The following is an 18,739-nucleotide window of genomic DNA, read 5'->3' on the forward strand; positions in this document are numbered from 1 at the left end:
CTGCAGCATATCATGTCTGTCAGTTCCGGTCGGTCGGTTTGACCCTGAAGGACTTCTGTGAGACGACAGTAATGTCAGCTAAACATGAAATAGCTTTTGAAAAAAAAAAAAGTAAGCAGCAAAAACATTGTGCTTGAAATTGGAATCTTGCATGAGGGCGTTTCATCTGAGGCCGGGCCAATAATTCAACATCACCGCTTATTGTCTTTAAACGGAATCTCAGCATGATGAATAAATGTTTAGAAATTACAAGAAATGAGTATGAAAGTAATGTTTGGCTTTGGAAATAGCAGTTTGAAAATAATAATCTATTTACTTGCTGCATCCTAGTTTTTAACAATAAGGTTTAACAATTTTCAAAGTCCAAAGACATTAAGTCAAGATTATTTTATCTGACAAGAAAATAGTATTTAACAACCATAATCATGGCCAAGATGGTTAAAACATGAACCAGAGATGGGGACTTGGACTCAAATCGCTCTTGAGTCGCACACACAGTAACTCCAGTAGTACTTTTTGTAAAAATGACTTATAAGCATCTCTGGGTTTAAGAGTCTAGAGGGATGTGTTGAGTTACAGTAGATTATAAACTGTCAATAGTTGGAGACCCAGTGTAATTATAGAATATGCTTAAACTGTTATTGATAAATAGGTAACAGTTATTCCATGCCTAATAATGTTTGAAATATATTCCAGTTACCCTGAGTAATTTTATATATAAGTCTATATCCATATAGAGGCAAAATACCATTCACATTGCATTGCAATAGCCTGTTTAAAGTGATAATAAACCAAACAACTTATCAGTGCTGATACTGTCACTGACAGATAAAGGAGTGACTATACAGTACACGTTTTTAATTTGATATTTTTATTATTATTATGTATTAAAGACATAGCTATGCCTTGGTGTAAGCAGACCTGAAGGCATGCAGCAGATGATAGAACATTCATTACAACCATAATACCCTTGCGAAATGATTTGCGAGCGTCTCTGACTTGTGAACACACACACATACACACAAACACACACACGTGCACAATCTCATTCTTTGTTTTCCCTGCAGATCGGCTACTGGAACGATGCAGACAAGCTGGTTCTGATCCAGGACTCTCCTTTGCTTCCAAATGACACTTCTGGCATCGAGAACCGCACTGTTGTCGTTACTACCATCATGGTAAGAGACCGGCATGTGCTCGCCAACACACACACACACACACACAGACATTTCTAATGCGAGATTACTTTATTATCTAGTACATAATATTTGTGGGATATGCAGAGTCAGGAGCTTCAGTGGCTACACGTCATACATCCTACCCTCCAACATCAAAACCAACAATAACCTGACATTAAAGTATGGTGGTCTCCTGCACTGTTATCCTTCACTGCCTTCTCCTTGTAAAGCGCCTCGGTTTTTAAGGAGGCGCGTTACAAGTATTACTAAAGAACTCTCTGTAATTGCCCTTCACAGTTAACAGCTATTCTTCATGAATCTTGTATTCTTTGGCAGTTGTTCTTGTTTGATGCTGTGTTTTATCGATGATGCAGGGATAATCGAGACATACTGTATGCGCTGAATCTACCTTAAAGTTTGACTATTTTTAGCAATTTCTAAAAGTTTTGTTGCCAGCCTTTATACCAGGGAGAAAGGACTTTTTCTGCCATTTTGCTCAGACACTCAACATTCTCACTGGGAGAACGATGATACCAATTATCCACCAACAGTAGCTTCAATAGACCAAAATGCAACAAGATTTTGTTTTGGGACAAGATAATCTCAACTCAAAGGTCCATGTATGCTCAGATTTCGGCCTTTTACGTACCCCTGAAGGACCTTGTGTTGTTAACTATGATTGACAAGAATTCATGCTTTGGTACAACATTATCAGTATGGATACTCTCTATTACTTAAATAGAAGCTTCAACAAACCATCATACAAATCCAGAATCAAATACGGCACTTACATTCTCTTGTATTGTCACAGTAAACATCTCAAAAAGTAGTCAAACAGCTTCTGTTACTGAGATTTTTGCCCTCATTGCAAAGACAAAAGAGTTCATAAAAGAGTAACATACTGCTACAAAATTAATCAAAGCATTTTACACATGATATAAATCAATGGCATGGCATGTCAATCTCATGCTACAATCGCACATGTAGCAGCTGAGTGGAGGAGGGAAGGAGGTGGGAATGGAGAGTCACAGCTCAGCACAATCCTCCCTCTTTTCAGCCCCTGATGAGGAACCCCATTTTAAGAAACTGAGCCCCAGTTGGACGCAAGCAGGATATGAAAGCCCTTAATGGCAGAGGGAAGGACACAACAACACGAGCCAAAATGAAGCCCTAAAGACTCTGGGCGAGAGGAGAGACACGGCAACTTTGTTAATGGACACCCTGTTCAGAAAACTGAACAAGAAATGGAGCCACTCAGAGCTGTAATGGAGCCCCTCGAGAGGAAAATGCAATGCAAATGGAGGCTAAAAAACATTTTTTTTTTAGGGATGGTGCTTGTGGATGGACACCCATTGAGGCTAAAATGGGTCCCAAACAGCACAGTGTCTGTTTAATAGCATTACCAAGCTCTCGCTACACCTGTTTGTGTGTGTTAGATTCATACATTGTCATTCCCGGTGTGTTTATGTAGCAAATCACAGCTTGAATCCCATCCTGATTTGAATTTGTACATTTTTGCGAAGATCTATGGACCCTGAACTATAAAGAGAGGCGGCACCAGAATGTGAATATGTATCATGTCTAACTGAGTTCCTGTCTGCACTAAATCTGTCGCTTCCTCCGACTACCTGCTCCAGCGAACAGAACATTACACACTTAGAGGGCTTCCTGTAAGCTTTAAAACAGCTTAGAAAGACTAATGCTCTCATAATCACCCCAGTTCATATCCATCACGCTTTTATGCAGCATGATATTATGGTTACGTTATGACGGCTGCCTTTCACTCCCGCTTTTAATGTTCGTGAGAGTTGTGTTTGTTTAAACTTAATGAAGTGTCCCAGTGTAATATTGCAGCAAGGCTGCCTCCGTGTTTTAGGAACTTGTAAGGAGCAGTTATTAAAGAGCAGTTCAATATGTTGGGTAAAGCTCTCGTTTGTCATCATATGGAGTCTAGTTGCCCTCTGGTTTTAGCGGGTGATTACGCTAGACTATTCAGAACCCAGACCTGTCTTGGTACTGTTTGCACAGCAGTGACATCGGTATCAAGTTTGTTATGTGAAAGAAGATTTGATGGCAGAAAGTTAACACACCATATCCTGGGGCTTCCCTCAAGCTGAAATTGAAAGAACCATGTGAGTCTTTTGTACGAGAACAATAACAAAAGAAGAGCGCAGGTGTTGTCAATTTTCTGTCACAAGTATGTGGACATGAGATCCTGATGTGAGGACACACTAGAGTTCTGCACCTGCCTACAGCCCCAGACTCAAACCGAGGCCTGTACTTGTACCACCTGGTTTTGATCATTTTAGACCAAACTTAACCAAAGACCGGCGGCTCTATTTTAGTTTTTTTCACCCCAAAGACTTATATGCTTGCTTTAGAAAGGTTTTCTTACAAAAAAAAATAATCTTAAATGGCAACACAGAGAAAGAGCAGCGTACAGCCCCTTCCCCAAGCTTTTCAACAGGGAACAGTCCAAATTGGGCGAAATGCAAATTAATAGCTGTATAGCCAGATTTTATTTTGAACCTAATGGATCATTTTTCATTGGGGCAAAAAAGTTTTTTTTAAACATTCATCAGCAAATTAACTTCATTAGGCCATTCATTTTTATTTTTAATGAATAGATCTGCAAACCACCTCATGATCCTCTTTCGTCTGGTGGAACTTTATTAGCAGTGCAAATAGCTATTATTTGTCTCTAGCTTGAAGCGTTTATAGACATTAACGATGACTCACGGCTGCCTGGAGGTTGGAGCGTTAACAGTGAAGCTCCCACGGACAAGGACAACATTTGACTGTCATCGTATTGGCAGGACAAGGCTGAGAGCTTTGATGAAGTGTGTCTTTGGCTTCAATCTCATCCATTGCACTTTAAACCTGGCACACTGTCAATCTGCCAGAGGGCGAAAAGTACAGACAAGGTCCTGCGATAATTATGTTTCTGTTAGCCTTTGTTCAAGGAACTCTGAGGGAGAAGGACATGTTTTTGATTTTGTGGATGGAGACTGTTAAGATGCAACTACGTAGACTTTTAGAGCACATTGGGCCTCATGCAAGAACCTCTGGAATGAACGGTTTGTTTTTTAAGTGGAATTATGATTTAAAGGAATACTTGACCCACATAATTACTGACAAGAGAGGTACAGGGTAAAATGACATACTTTGTATTTTTGTGGGATCATGGATGTTAAAAAAGTAGCTGGCAAAAATGAGATAGAATTAGATGGTAATAATTTAGTGGTTTATAAAATAATGGTGTTTTTCATCCAGGCTTTAATTTTCATTTGAGGTTGTAAATGAGGTTGAGGGCCAGCTTTAATGGCTTTCACCATGGTGATCTAAAATCCTTGACAAGGCTGTAATGCCGCCCTGCAGCAGCCGGTCAAGTGCACTTCATGTGGACATTTGCAAGTATTTTTAGGGTATTTCTGCTTTAAATGCAATCCCTCTCTTCATTGTCATACAACCTCATTAAATCAATTAAAAAATATTATGATTAGTGCCTCAAATGGCTACTCATGACTGAGACCCAGAATGAGTCATTCTCAGAGTGACGTGCGTATCGCAAAACCTCAGACAGGCTGGCATTTTCCCAATCGATACAGCCTTCTTGAACTCTTTTTCCAAGTTCTCCACGAAGACCCAAAACTAAGGCATTTCGCAGGTGATTTTCCCACGTACTGCCTTTGACTTCCCCATCTTCAGGCTCGTCAAGTCCGCAGTGGAGAGCGTAGACCTGACGGAGCCTGGTGTAGTAGTCATCAACGCTTTCGTTAGCGCTCTGCTTGCATGAGGTGATCTTTGTCAGGTCGGCTCTGATGGGGAAAGCCTTTATGATGGTTTTCATGAGGTTTTCCAAGAATTTGGTATAGGGCTCGTTCAGCTCCGTGTCCCAGTCAGCCTCTTTCAGACGCCTGTTATTTGTCCCAAATGCTGCTTTTATCTTTGCATATTTTGCTGCCCCCAGATGTTTCAGAAGCATTCTTTGCAGTTAATTTTCAGTTGGCAGCCATCCAGTGCAGAACACATACAGTTGTTTGGCCAGTTTGTTCCCTCCTGCAGACAGAGGAGGAAGCTCTATACGGGCCTGATCTTGCTGTCTATGGTCTATGGACAAGGGCAGTGCCTTTTGCACCAGCTACCTGTACCATGGTCTTCTTGGTCTTTGATCGAGTTGCTGCAGCTGTGGGCCCTCCGCTGGCTTCACCCGCTCCTTTAAAGGAGGTTGAGCCTCCTCCTAGGACGGATGAGCTGGAGGCTGAGGCTTGTGGTTTTTCTTCTTCTTCCTCCTCGTCTGTGGCTGTTTGTGCTGTCGGTGGAGGGCTGTACGGGGAGGATGGGTGTGCAGATCAGGGTCCACTTTACACAGCTTAGCCAGATCCTTAAACAGAGGAGAATAGGGTGATTTATCTCGTACTTTAGGCACTATCTCTGAAGGAGGGTCTGGCACTGTCTCTGGAGTGACTTTAGGCAATTGTTTGCGTATCTTCCTTCTTTCCCTATGCTCTGCTTCATCCTTCCACATTTTCAAACACTCTATGTTTTTCTATCTCTTCCAAATCCTTAACTTTGATTCTCTTTGTTCTCCATACTCTTTTCTGCTCTTCCTTCAATTTTGTTTCTAATTTCCCTATTTGAGCTATGCTAAATGATCCTCCTGGAGGAAACCCATATTGTTGTATCCATACACCAACATAATCTATGCTCCCTGTTCCATATTTGGACCTCATGACATCAATACATTCCCCTGCAGGAGGAGACCCGTAACCCATAATTCGGATGTGTGTATACACTTTTGACTTTTACAACACAGGCGTCCCTGTGAGGCCTCGGTTACTATAGCTCAACCAAGATAATGCTACGGCAGAAAATGAGTGCGCCTTTTTTTTCTTTTTTCTTTTTGCGCTGTCACTTCTCCTTTAAACACTGTGTGTGAACAATGGTCACCTTTACACAAATGTTTCTTAGGTCAAGAACGACCACACTCTGACTGAACGTCCGTCTCTTTACCAGTTTACCTTTTTGACCTATCCTCATTGAAAGGATATGAGGGACGTAAGATGTCACAAAAGCCAAAACAACTCAGGAAGGTTAAATTAACTAAAATTCACTGTGACCCAGATATTACCAAAACATAGGTGAATAATCACAACCCTTGAAAACCACTCTATTACTGATTATATCGCAATAAATCATAGATCAGAATTTCAACGTCTCACCAGGTTTTTGTGGATTCGTGGACTCAATCAGGTCCTTTGGATCACAGTAGAGATGGCCCAGAGTCGTCGGTGGATCGGTCCTCTCGTCAAGGTAGAGGCGGGAGATTTCCTCCTGGATGATCAGTCACCGTTCCTCCGTCTCCTCAGGACGATCTTCTATGGATCCTGTTCGTGACGCCAAATTGTTGTGGAAACAATTAATACTATACTAATACGGACTGAGATGAGTCCGAAGTGAGCGTTGAAATACGATCAGATGACAAAGAGTGTCTTTGTGATTTTTTTATTTCTAATTAGAAAGAGGCAAGAGTTTACAGGATCACACAGAACACAAACAGTTGTGCACTGGCAAGCCCGCAAAGTAATGCCCTGGTGAGAAAAGCTTCACACTCTGAATATCAGGGACAAAACAAGTGCGGTGATCAAGGCTACTGGCGCCTGGGAAAAGGAGAGTAAACACCTCCCTACACCTGGCCTGTGAATATAATATCTTCACACATACACTGTGAGAATTCCCACAGTATAACTAAAACATAATAGAATTCTCACAGTATAACTAAAACATAATAGAATTCCCACAGAATAACTAAACCCTAAATTTGCCATTACACTGCTTATCACTAATCATATTCAAACTGAATTTGCAACAGATTGTTTATCTGGCATAATGCTCAAAACATTTAAACACAAAACCAAACATGCAGATTTTAGGCGGCACAGTCAAACAACTCTAACGTGGGTAAATACAGTGTGTGTGTGTGTGTGTGTGTGTGTGTGTGTGTGTGTGTGTGTGTGTGTGTGTGTGTGTGTGTGTGTGTGTGTGTGTGTGTGTGTGTGTGTGTGTACATATGTATGGATTTGAGACATGTAGTGGGCCTTGTGATGTGTTTATGTGTGCTTTTAATGGCATGTTTAATTAGTCTCATTAGGCAGTGTGTTTGGGATTATTGACCAGCCTGTCAGCCCTGCTGGCCTTTTGCTGTGAAGACCTCTGAAGCACTGCTCTCTTCTCATGCCAGAAACACTGACTGCATCCTTTATCTCTGCCACTCACTCTGCTCCTCTGGCTGCCAGCACTGTCATGCACACCGCGATCATAAATCACGTGGATTAGGGCCGTCTTCCCCCCTCTAATATACGTCCAAAACATCAGCGACTTGTAAATAGAGACTTCATAATTAAAATGGTCAAGCTTCATTAAAAGCGTATCATGAATTTTCATTTTTCAGAGGTTGTGAATTTTTTGTCAGAATGAGTTGTCAGTAGAAGAAAACATGGAATTGCTTTACATGAAGTTGTTTAGTTTAGTTAGTGTTTTTATTCAGTCATCACACACAATACAATGTATACAGTTTATATATAATATAGTATACAATATAACTGAAAAGGCATAGGCAGAAGCATTAAGCTTATATATGCCTATCCTACATTCCCAACAATAAAGCCAGCCTCAAGAAAAGAAAATATATAAAAAAAGAAAAGAAAATATATTTAATTCAGACTTGTAACCCTCCAAAATATTTTTATAACAGTTGTGCTCGTAGGACAGTTAAAGCCATCATGTGTAGCATTTTTAGTCTGATGATCCTTATTTTTGTGAAAAGGAGTACAGTCTGTTTAGTGTTCCAACTGTTTTTACCTGATTGGATCTATGGATTGCTGTCTGCCACAGTGTCTGTTTTGATTGTACCACTTGGGGTCAGAACTTTTCTATCTGATTTCATGCTGCACATAGCGATAGTAGTTTTCCACACAGCAGCAGGAGAGTTTGTTACCTTGATGGGGAGTTGCCGGTGTGCAGCCTGACACTTGCAACTCTTCATCTAACGGCCTCCTGTGGCTGCTCTCTCTTGTTTCATTAAACTAGAACTGATCCACTGTCAAAACATTTTTTTTTTTATTATGTAGATGTATTTTAGTTGAATAATTGCTGTCAGTGCTGACCATGTTTCACAAATAAAGCCCTGCTCTGTATGTTAACGCGGCAGTAGGGAATGTTGAGTTAGCAATAGCAGTAACTTAATACAGCTCTAATAGGCTAGAAGCAGAGTGAAAATAAACAGTGAAGCTACATAAAATTACGAATGGAGATGCTGATATACATGCATGCGTCTTTTGCTGTTAGTCTCTTGTCAGTACATATAATATTTTAATCTGGTCCATGAATGGAATTACAAAAACAAACAGACAGCCTCAGACCCACAGGAGCCCCAAAGGCTCCAGGTTTAACCCAGTTGCCAAAATAAAAATATTGACGTGGTACAGTTTTGCAAACCACCTTAACGCTGAGTGTCAACATATTTCTGAACCAAAAACACGTTTCATGAATGTGTTGCATGTCAGCCTCGTATGCCAGGTAGTTGGTTTAGGCAACAACAAAACTTGGTTAAGGTGAGAAAGAGATCAAGGCTTGTGTTGGAATAATAATGTAATGACTAATTGTGAATAAATAACAACTACCTTTTCTAAGTGGGCTTTCTGTTACATCATGTTACATAGAAAGCATAATTAATTTACGTATTCGGCATTAAGTTAACATTTACTGTACTTTTGGTTTCACACGGGACAAGAACCGCTGTCTTCTGGGTAAAAGTTCTGTTTCTTTGACCCATCCATCCAAACACTTACCTTCTCTTGAACTTTCTCGCTTGTTATACTTGTTATTATATCACATCCCTCTCAATAATGCCCGATATTCTTCGTCACTTGCTCTGTGCGTCGCTCGTTGCATGTACAAGATAGGAGGATCAGAGACTGCAATTACTGCAATGTGCAAAAGTACATAACAATGGATATTTTTATAGTTAAAGGTTGATCTTTGTAAGACAATTTTAGAATAACCTTTTCTAATAATTATTATTTACTCATTATTAACGCATCATGATGCATCAGAACCCCAAGTAAAAAGAACATGTTTGTGTTGCATAAATTCTGCAAGGACCGATCTTAAATACCGCTCTGTTATTATATTTGAATTTTTTGACAATGTTGTGAAAAATGCATTACGATGTCTTATTTTGACACAAAGCTGCAAACTTGTGCCATCATTATGTTGCAGAGTAACAGTTTGTTGTGCTGCGGGCTCAGCTGAGCATTTGCATTCTCTTCCCACTGAGGAGTCTTTGGTTTACCTTGCTTTGGCCCACAGCAATGTCAGGAAAAAACATCTCACGATAAATTGCTCCCCGTTCTCAACATGAAATCTGCTGCCTTCCATGACAAAAGTAATTTGTTTGGTAATATGAACGCAGAAAGGTTTACACTTAGAAGGAGTGATCTATAACCTCCTGCTGGTTACAGTGTAGCCTGATGTAGCCATCGCTGATTACTGTAAGCAAGTCGAGTCAGGCTTGTTTGAGGTATTAAGACATTCAGTCTGACTGCAGCTCATTTCTCACTTCCCTTCAGCTCTAAAGTCTGCCTCCATTTCTGCTCAGTCATACTTTCCTTCCTTCTCTTTGAGTCTCTTTGTATCATGCATCCACTTTAACACTTTTTTCCCCCCATCTGCCTAAACCTCAGTCTGTGCTGTGTATATGCAGCGGTAGGCTGTCATCATGATTATGCACACAACCCTTTCTGCTGTACACTAAATTATCTCCAAGCAGTTGCAATCAAGTTATATTAAAATCATCACATTTAAAGCTGCACTATGCATTTTTTTTACTCTGATACATTCAGATGGTAGTAGAAATTCGGAGAGGGAGAATTTGGTTTGGGTTCAGAGTTTCTGAAGTAAAAGTATTTTTTATTTTCTACAGATAATATTAAGAGACAGTTGGATCACTTCCAGACCCTGAATAGACATGCAATTCTCAGCACGGAAGACGAACAACTGTGTTAGAAAATATCTGTTTATTTGATTAAAAAAAAAAGGTCAAGGTAACATACAGAGAAAGGTTAACTCCGTCTCCTAAAGTGCATCTCAGTAAGAAACTTCCATCCACTGAGTTAAAGTTCTGTTTTTTGATTTAATCAGGTTTGGGTTCTTTTTCAATTTTGGATAATTGAATTTGGCAGTTATGGTACCATAACATTATGATACAGTCCACATTTTTATTTTAGAGCAGGAGTGTTGATCATGTAGACTTGATTTGGTTTCACTTTAATTAAGGTAACCAGCTGCATCAAATCAGTCAGTGGTGATGCCAAACTCTCGAGTTTTTGAGTATTTATTTCAATAGAATCTTCAATGGTCCACCTTTTAAAATGTCAAACTATTTTATTCCTTTAAGACAAATCAAATGTTTATTATGATCATTACAGAAGAAAATACATTTCATGAACTCATGATGATTCTCACCAAAACCTATTGCGTGTTTTCTTGACGCCACACTAAAAATGTAAAATGTATTTCCTGCCATGTGAAGCCTAGATTGTTAACATCCATGTTTCCTAGCTGCATTTCTATGTTGCCAGAGGTGTCACTGCTACCAAATGTCTTTCAATGAAATCGCATGAAACCATCAGCAAAAACATATTGTGTGCTTGTCCATGAAATACAAAAAGGGGCCCGCTCATCACAACATAGGTACCTTTAACCTCGACCCTGGTTGGTATTGATGAGCTACAGTTCCTGCTTTTCATTCTGTTTTCTGTTGGTGTGTCAATGAACCATTGTGTGAGCCCTCATGTCTGTGTGTCTGTCTGTCTGACGGTTTGGTTCACTGGTTATGGTCCCTTGTGTAGGAGGGTCCCTATGTGATGCTCAAGAAGAACTGGGAGATGTACGAGGGCAACGACCAGTACGAGGGATACTGCGTGGACCTGGCCTCGGAGATCGCCAAACACATCGGCATCAAGTACAAAATCTCCATCGTTCCTGACGGAAAGTACGGCGCCAGGGACCCGGAGACGAAGATCTGGAACGGAATGGTCGGGGAGCTGGTGTACGGGGTAGGAGCTCTTTATTATTTTTTATTCTTTGGCTGACGGGAAGTGATTCTACTCCGAGCTCCCTAAAGCACTATTTTGAACTGGAATGAGTTTCTCATCTAAGCTGACTCATCTCATTTAATCTAATTTGTAAGTAAGATTCAAGTTGGTATTAAGAGACGATGTCGGGTCTTCTTCTTTTGTGTTAGTGCTAATGATAAATGTGGGCAGCAGCTTGGCTTTTGACAGAAAAATTGGTTCTTAAGGCTGAAAATGGACAGAAATTAGTCACCAAAGTCAAATTCATTCATTTGAAACTGTAATTAGAGGCTTCCATAAAAGCAAAGATATATTAAACGGAACAATTTGTTCATCACTTGTTATCCCAATTACCTTTTGATAATCATAATAATGTGATAATAACATGACTTTATGCATTTATGCTTGTTTAAATGCCAATATGGAAACAACTTATCATAAATCCTTAAATAATAGCCAGTATTAAAGGTATGGCCAGATCAAAAGTAAAGGCCTTTAAAAAACATATGAGCTATAAGAAAAAAACATTTTTAGACTAATGTGCCTTTTAATAGCACTTATTATTATACAACAACAGGTCTGTCATACTCACCATTCATCTACTTTTTTGCATATTTGGTCACTGCAAATGTTACAAATTAAAAGCCAACAAGAAAAATTAGTGATTATACAGTTTCAGCTGGGATGCTATGATTGTGAAACATCACAGAGTGCAAAAATGAATTGCAACTAGAAATAACCAGTGAATGTAAACAGTGTTTCTGTCGGAGAAGAGAAACTCAGAGCAACACTATGTTGCGTATGACACAAGTGTTGTTGTAGTGATGGAATTAATGCTGATGCAAAAATTACCATTAACCTGAATTCATCAAGACTACAGGTAAACAGGAAGTGTTCAGTTTGCATCAACAGGAAATGAAAACAGGAGCAGATCAGGGAGACATCTTAATATAAAGTGATGATATAACGGCTGGTTCTAAATAACAGCCCTGCTCCACTATTTAATCATATAGAATAAAGAGTATATTTAAAATACTGTATGTCTAATAAAGCTTCAAAGAAGGTTTAACTGGACAAGGACAAGGTCTCTGTACCAACAGTATTTCTTTATCTACAGAGTTTGACTTAATCTCTGTTTGAAGCGCTGCTCCTGTGTTATGTTCACTGTGTTGATAATTAAACCCATCTGAAATGAGACTGTAAACGGGCCAGCAGTCCATGATCGTATTAATGCCAGCAGGAAGCATTAGAGCAGAGCTTTTGGAGGGGGGTAAAAAAGAGAAGCAGTGGTTTGGAGCTTGTTAAAGAATCTTGGAGGTGACGATTCGATTTTGGGGTGAGCGAGGTGTATTTCTGCTGCTGACCTTGCAGTGGGATCAAAGGCTATGCGAGACTGCTGTTTCAGGTTTGGGAAGATGTTGGGATTTCATGGCCTAAAAGAAATCAAAGTGAGGAAAGAGGGGAGAGTTTTTTCTTGTACATTAATGTTTTTGGGGAATAATACAGAATAGAAAGAATTAAAAGTGAAAATATGGTCATCATACGGAATTTATGTTCATTTTACGCTAAATTGATTTGGATTTTTTCCCCGCTGTGTCACTGATAGAGACCGTAGAACAATAGCTATTTGACCTTTGTCCAATATTTAATTTGTCTTTCCCCAGAAAACATTCTCTGCTGAGCAGGAAATTATATTTTCATGAGCAACAATAGAAATTAGTTTGAACTGAATTTGAGACCAAAAAGAGAAACCACAGTTTTTCTAGTCCTTTTGTTTCTGATGAGATAAGTGGCATTTACACATGGCGGCATTTTCCTCGCCTCTTCGGTTCTGCGGTGACTCACTTTGAAGTCGACTGCGGCGAGTGTGAGGAGAGGCACGGTTCGGGATGTGTCAGGACTGATCAAGCAGTACACTGCACTTTTGGTGTAAAGACTAACCAGGTTGGTCCAAAGCACAGGAATAAAAAGTGCTGCTGTGCTTTCTGCTATTTTCATCTCTTTAACAAGCACGGTGAGCAGAAACACTTCCTGTCCTAAAGCTTTGCTTTGCACGGAAGATATGATGGGAAAAATCAGGAATACTTAAGTATTTATATTCTCCTTTGTCCAAGTCTATTTGTCTTCAGACATTTTTTGACATTAACCCTATCAGTCCCAGACCAAAATGTAATGGTGTGAAGGATCTTTTTTGTTCTTTTTGCAGTCATAGTTTTTATTCAATTTATTCATAGTTTGTACTAATTGTTACATGCAAGTTTAACATAAATATTCCACATGATGACTTTCTTTACTTAATGGTAGAAGTGTGAAGGATTTTGGAATGAACATCCAAGGCTCCTTTCCCACTTGACAAAAACAACATTACCAATCACTAACATCTGGCTTTTGTATTTAGAAGGAAAGGTTACAATCAGCATTCATTCCTGAATAAATGACTCTGCAGTTGTCACAAATATTTATCTGCTGACACCCAGGTGAACACACACCGTTTCCGGGGTGATGCTTCAGTCTTGAAGTGATTAGATGATATATTAAATCAACAGGGATTTTCACAATTACTATAATTTATTATTTTATTTATTACAGACCAAACATCATTAATTTCCTCTCCTCAAAGCCACAATACTCCAGTGAGACAACTGTAATATTTCCTCTCTGATTGTCTAAAAAGACTTGACAGACACAAAATAAAACTCATCTCAACCGTCTTGGTTTGTCTTTCCACTGTTCAAACAATCACAGATCTGGTTTGGTCAAAATATACTCTTCATTCAGCAAGTTAGATGTGAAAAGAAACAGCCGATATATGCGCTCCAGACTCCATTGACGGCCACTGTAATTTGACCTTGCTAATCATCAAAAACAGGCCTGTGATGTCCGGCGATCTGTCCGCCCGTTGTCAGCTCGGATCGGCTCTAGACCCCCTGCTCCGCGAATAGGATAAGCGGGTATAGATAATTGCTGGATGGATGGATGATTGAATGGTTTGAAGGTTGGAGAGATAGACTGAAAAAAAAAACACATACAAAAGAATGACCCTGTTATCCGATGCGTTGGTAACTTTGAACGTGACACATCTGAAAAAACAGAAAGGCTCGACCAGCAATGGGAAAGGAGTCTATCGCCTTTTTTTATTGTTTTTCCCCTCGTTTAAAAAGGGTACAAGTGCGAAAAGGGTGCAATATTACCAGGAAGGATAGAATGAACAATGCCAGTGGAAGGTCCTCACAAGTATAGTAACACCTGCATCAGTGTGTGTTTGAAAATATATGCTGTGCTCCGGCGTGTATAGCAAGTATTGCACTATAGAGTGTGTGATTTGGGGCATAGGGGAAGCTGGCAGCTTTTTCTACAGCATTCATGTGAACGTCTAAGGACATTGGAGCTGTCAGCACTTTCCCGTCTAAGACTTGGCGACCATTCATTTCTTCTACGGCTTTCCCTGAAAAAAAAGAACTCTGCGATACCACAAAAGCCGTGCCTCCTTTTAACCTCACATGTATTTTAGCACTCACCAAATGCCCCGAGGCTGTCATCTTAGTTCATTTTGCTGAGGATGAAAGAACTTAAATCTCTTTCATTTTCTTTCCCTCGTCCTTGTTTTTCTTCTTTCCTAGTCACTTATGTGTCAGATGGCCGTAATGAAACCTTAAATTCTTGCTGATATTAAGCCCTTTTGCTCCAAAGCCAGGCGGACAAGGTCACAACTGTCACTAACTGTAATCTGGTTTGTGGATTCTCGGCAAGACAGCTTGAACTTTTCCACAGCTGCAGACCTCAGAGGTGGCTGTATCCCATCGTTTGCCTTCCTGTGCTGTAAGCATATTTCTCTGACACATTATGTTATCCTCCCTGCTGATTCTCCCAGAGTTTCAGCTAAGCCTCTCTGCAGTGGAGAGAGTTTGAGTATTTATTTTTCAATTTCCTGTCTTTCGCTCTCTCTTTCTTAAACTTTATCACGACGAGATGTATTCTGCTGCCGTCTAAACTTGATGGCTTTGAGATTTGTTCAGTCAAGGGAGAAATTCAGATAGATGACATGAGCTGAGGAGGGGGAAAAAATGGGGTAATTGTTGTTTTTGTTTTTCTGATGGCTGGCTGGTTATCGGCCGTCGGCATGTCATATCTGTGACTAAGCGATGTTTGATTGTTGCATGGCCCAGCTCCGAGAGATGATCCATCATTTGCGTTTTGTTTATCTGTCAACATTTGGATTTAGAGTTGCTCTCGGAGGAGGCTCATTCAGATGGCTGATCAAATTCCTTTTTCATCTAAAATCCCCACAGAAAGCGGAAATCGCTGTGGCCCCTTTGACTATCACGTTGGTCCGGGAGGAGGTGATCGACTTCTCTAAGCCCTTCATGTCGCTGGGCATTTCCATTATGATAAAGAAGCCCCAAAAATCCAAACCTGGGGTGTTCTCCTTCCTGGACCCGTTGGCCTACGAGATCTGGATGTGCATCGTGTTCGCCTATATCGGCGTGAGCGTGGTGCTCTTCCTGGTCAGCCGCTTCAGCCCGTACGAATGGCACACCGAGGAGCCCGAAGAGGGCACCGACGGTCCGCCAAGCGACCAGCCCCCCAATGAGTTTGGTATCTTCAACTCCCTCTGGTTCTCCCTAGGCGCCTTCATGCAGCAGGGCTGTGACATCTCCCCCAGGTAAGACCCACTGTTATGAAACTGTCAAAGAGTTTCATCTCAAAAAAGTACAACAGTTACTGGATGTTTGCTACTAAGTCACGCTGATTCATTGTTAGGTTTTTTTTGTCCTCAGGCTGGGGGCACATTACATGACTTTTAGGCCAATTATCTGCCATCACGTCCAAATAGATTGTCTGGACGAGTCCTTAAATCCCTCGCCTGCCAATCCTGTTAAGACCTTTATCATCATACTAAACATGTTTGATTGACACAAACTGGACACGTCTAGACAGTGAAAAAGAAAGGGAAGAAATCAACTAAATCAGGATGTAGTTCAGGCTTGATGTTGTTAATCATGTTCAGTTGTAATTGGCACGGAAATAACGGTTGTCATGACTTTTTAAACTCAGACAATCAGTGCAACAGAAGATGGAAAATAATCAGGTGTTAATAGGGGTCTGATTTTCCAAATCCTAACAGCTGTGTAGTGTGTCCTTTGCTTGAGTCACAACTAATGTTCACATTCAAGTTGCATCTTCCATCGTAAACCATGGAAATAAGTAAATATTCCTATTGATTTATACATAATACACTTCTATCATAACCAGTATATAGATCAAACTCTGGGATGACTATATTATTTAATTTTATTATAGTATAGTACATTACTTTAATGCTGTGAAAAACTCATAATTTGTAATCCTCAATCTAATTTAAGATTGACTTGATTTAAGGTTTTGGATTTTGTAATTCTGTGTTGGTTGACCCTAAAGATAAAAACAAAAAGACTTTGTGTCTATAAATAGTTCAAGCTTTAGTAAAAACGCTTGTTTGCGCTCTCTCTGAGTGAGATGCAAAGATCGATGTCAATCTCATGTATGTGTGTGCAGAACTTTAGTCTGTACACTGTTAGCTTAGCTTAGCATAAAGACTGAAGGCATGTCTAAACAACTAGCCTAATGCTGTATAACTTTAACTTAAATTCCTACAAACACCTCTAAAGCTCACTAATGTACATGCAGAGTTACATGATGCAACGACTTCTTTACACACAACAATTGAACTGTCCTCCCAGAACTTCAGGAAGCTCCATGTTGTTACTTTGGCTAGCTTTTCTTTTTTCTTAGTGTTGCTTAAAATAAGATCTGTGTTAATTCGTGAACTTCAGAGGTGTTTATTTAAACTTAAGACAGGCTAGCTGTCTCCACCATAATCCATATGTGTGATAAATAAGAGCATTTTCCAAAATGCTGAACTATTCCTTTAAACTTCAACTGATTACACTGAAAACTATTTTCTTGGAGAGCTTTCACAAGCCCAAGTCCATTTGGCTATTCCGAATTAATACCGAGTGAAATTTATACTTTTGGTTTGTTTTCTATTTTGACTGGTTTGGTTTCACACTGCACAAATGGAAGCAGCTTTTATTTACTTGTGTCCATCTCAGCAAAGTCTGTGCAGGCAGCCTGCGTTTTGCACTTCCTGCAACTGGGTCGGACATTTTTTTCTCACGGCAATCAAACCGCACTAGAGTTCGCTTGGAAACAAACTAAACCCACCTCTTGCAGGCGATCTTGGACCTGTAGTTTTGGTCTGCAGAGTATGATGACTGTATACACAACTGCTCAAACAATCTGCACCAGACGTTGAACCGCACCAGGTTTAGAACCAATTAAAACAAACTAATTGTTGGCTTGTGAAAGCGCCCTAAGTTTCTCTTACACTGATATTTTGGAGATATGTGGTTCTCATCCGCTGCAATAAACGTCATCTCGCCAATTGTAGCTTTCTTATTTAAGTAAGTTATTGCACATAACCTGCTAAGAGTGGTAATTTGCATGGGAACTGTATTTGAAAAACATAATACGGATAGTAATAGTTGTAGTATAGTAGTAAAATATTGAGTATCAAGTGTGTTTTGTGTTTTTAGCTACAGCCTCATGTGTTGCACTTTATGTCTGCTGCTCATGCTGTGTGTTTACCTGTACATGCACAGTGGCATCGCACTTGTTTTGTGTATATCTAGTGTATTTGTGTGTGAGAGACAGTGTGTTCCTGCTAGTATTGATTTTTTTGTCATACTCTCTCTCTCTCTCTCTCTCTTCTCCAACCACATTGTTCCTAACTGTCTGACTTGCATACACTATGTTGTCTGGGTGTACGGGAGTTATGTTGTCTCTGCGTCTGTCAGCTTCAGCAGTTGTGGCTTCGCTCTTGTGCGCCTCACGTCTGTCTATCGGAGCTCCGGTTACATCCCCGACCATGGTTCTGCAGAGCTGCTGTTTGCTCCATACTATATGAAACTTGTGTGATTCATTGAGAACACACTGTCAAGGTGATGTCTTTCACCGTTTATGTGACTTCTCTTCCCTTTGTCCAAATTACGAGACTCTAACCCAGCATCCCTTGGGCTTCGGGCTAGTAGACTGGTGTCTAGTAAATGTGGAGTACTTTGGTAGAAGGGTGGAGAAATTAGGGCTTGTACACTTAACTGTCTGTCTGTGTTCCTCTCCAGCATTTAAGGGCTGGTCGTCTTTGTCTTTCAATCAAAGATCAGGCTTCCTGTCCGTCATCACACTCCGGTATTCTGTCTGCTCACATCTACTGTTAGTAGGGCTGCACAATTAATCGACTGCCTACATTTAAATGAAAAGGATCGACTGCGACATAGAAGTTTAAAATTTGTGCAATGTGAAAGTGAAAGCGCTGCTCTGTTGATTTTATTTGCCGAAAACTTTTAAGTAAAATTAGATTTTACTTCTAGGAGAGTAAAAATAAAC

General features: G+C 40.1%; 1 protein-coding gene across 3 annotated transcripts in view; it reads left to right on the forward strand.

The window, feature by feature from the left end:
- Window positions 1–18,739, forward strand: part of gria4b (glutamate receptor, ionotropic, AMPA 4b) — a 109,381-nt gene that overhangs the window by 70,930 nt on the left and 19,712 nt on the right. For 2 of the 3 annotated variants that reach the window (XM_054626192.1, XM_054626193.1), the window contains exons 9-11: window positions 1,068–1,178; window positions 11,090–11,296; window positions 15,604–15,977. In XM_054626192.1, the coding sequence (XP_054482167.1) occupies window positions 1,068–1,178; window positions 11,090–11,296; window positions 15,604–15,977 (692 nt within the window). Of the gene's footprint in view, window positions 1–1,067; window positions 1,179–2,235; window positions 2,330–11,089; window positions 11,297–15,603; window positions 15,978–18,739 lie in introns of those variants that run through there. The other variant, XM_054626195.1, reaches the window with a different exon arrangement.

This window comes from Anoplopoma fimbria, chromosome 24 (assembly GCF_027596085.1).
Source record: "Anoplopoma fimbria isolate UVic2021 breed Golden Eagle Sablefish chromosome 24, Afim_UVic_2022, whole genome shotgun sequence".
NCBI lineage: Eukaryota > Metazoa > Chordata > Actinopteri > Perciformes > Anoplopomatidae > Anoplopoma > Anoplopoma fimbria.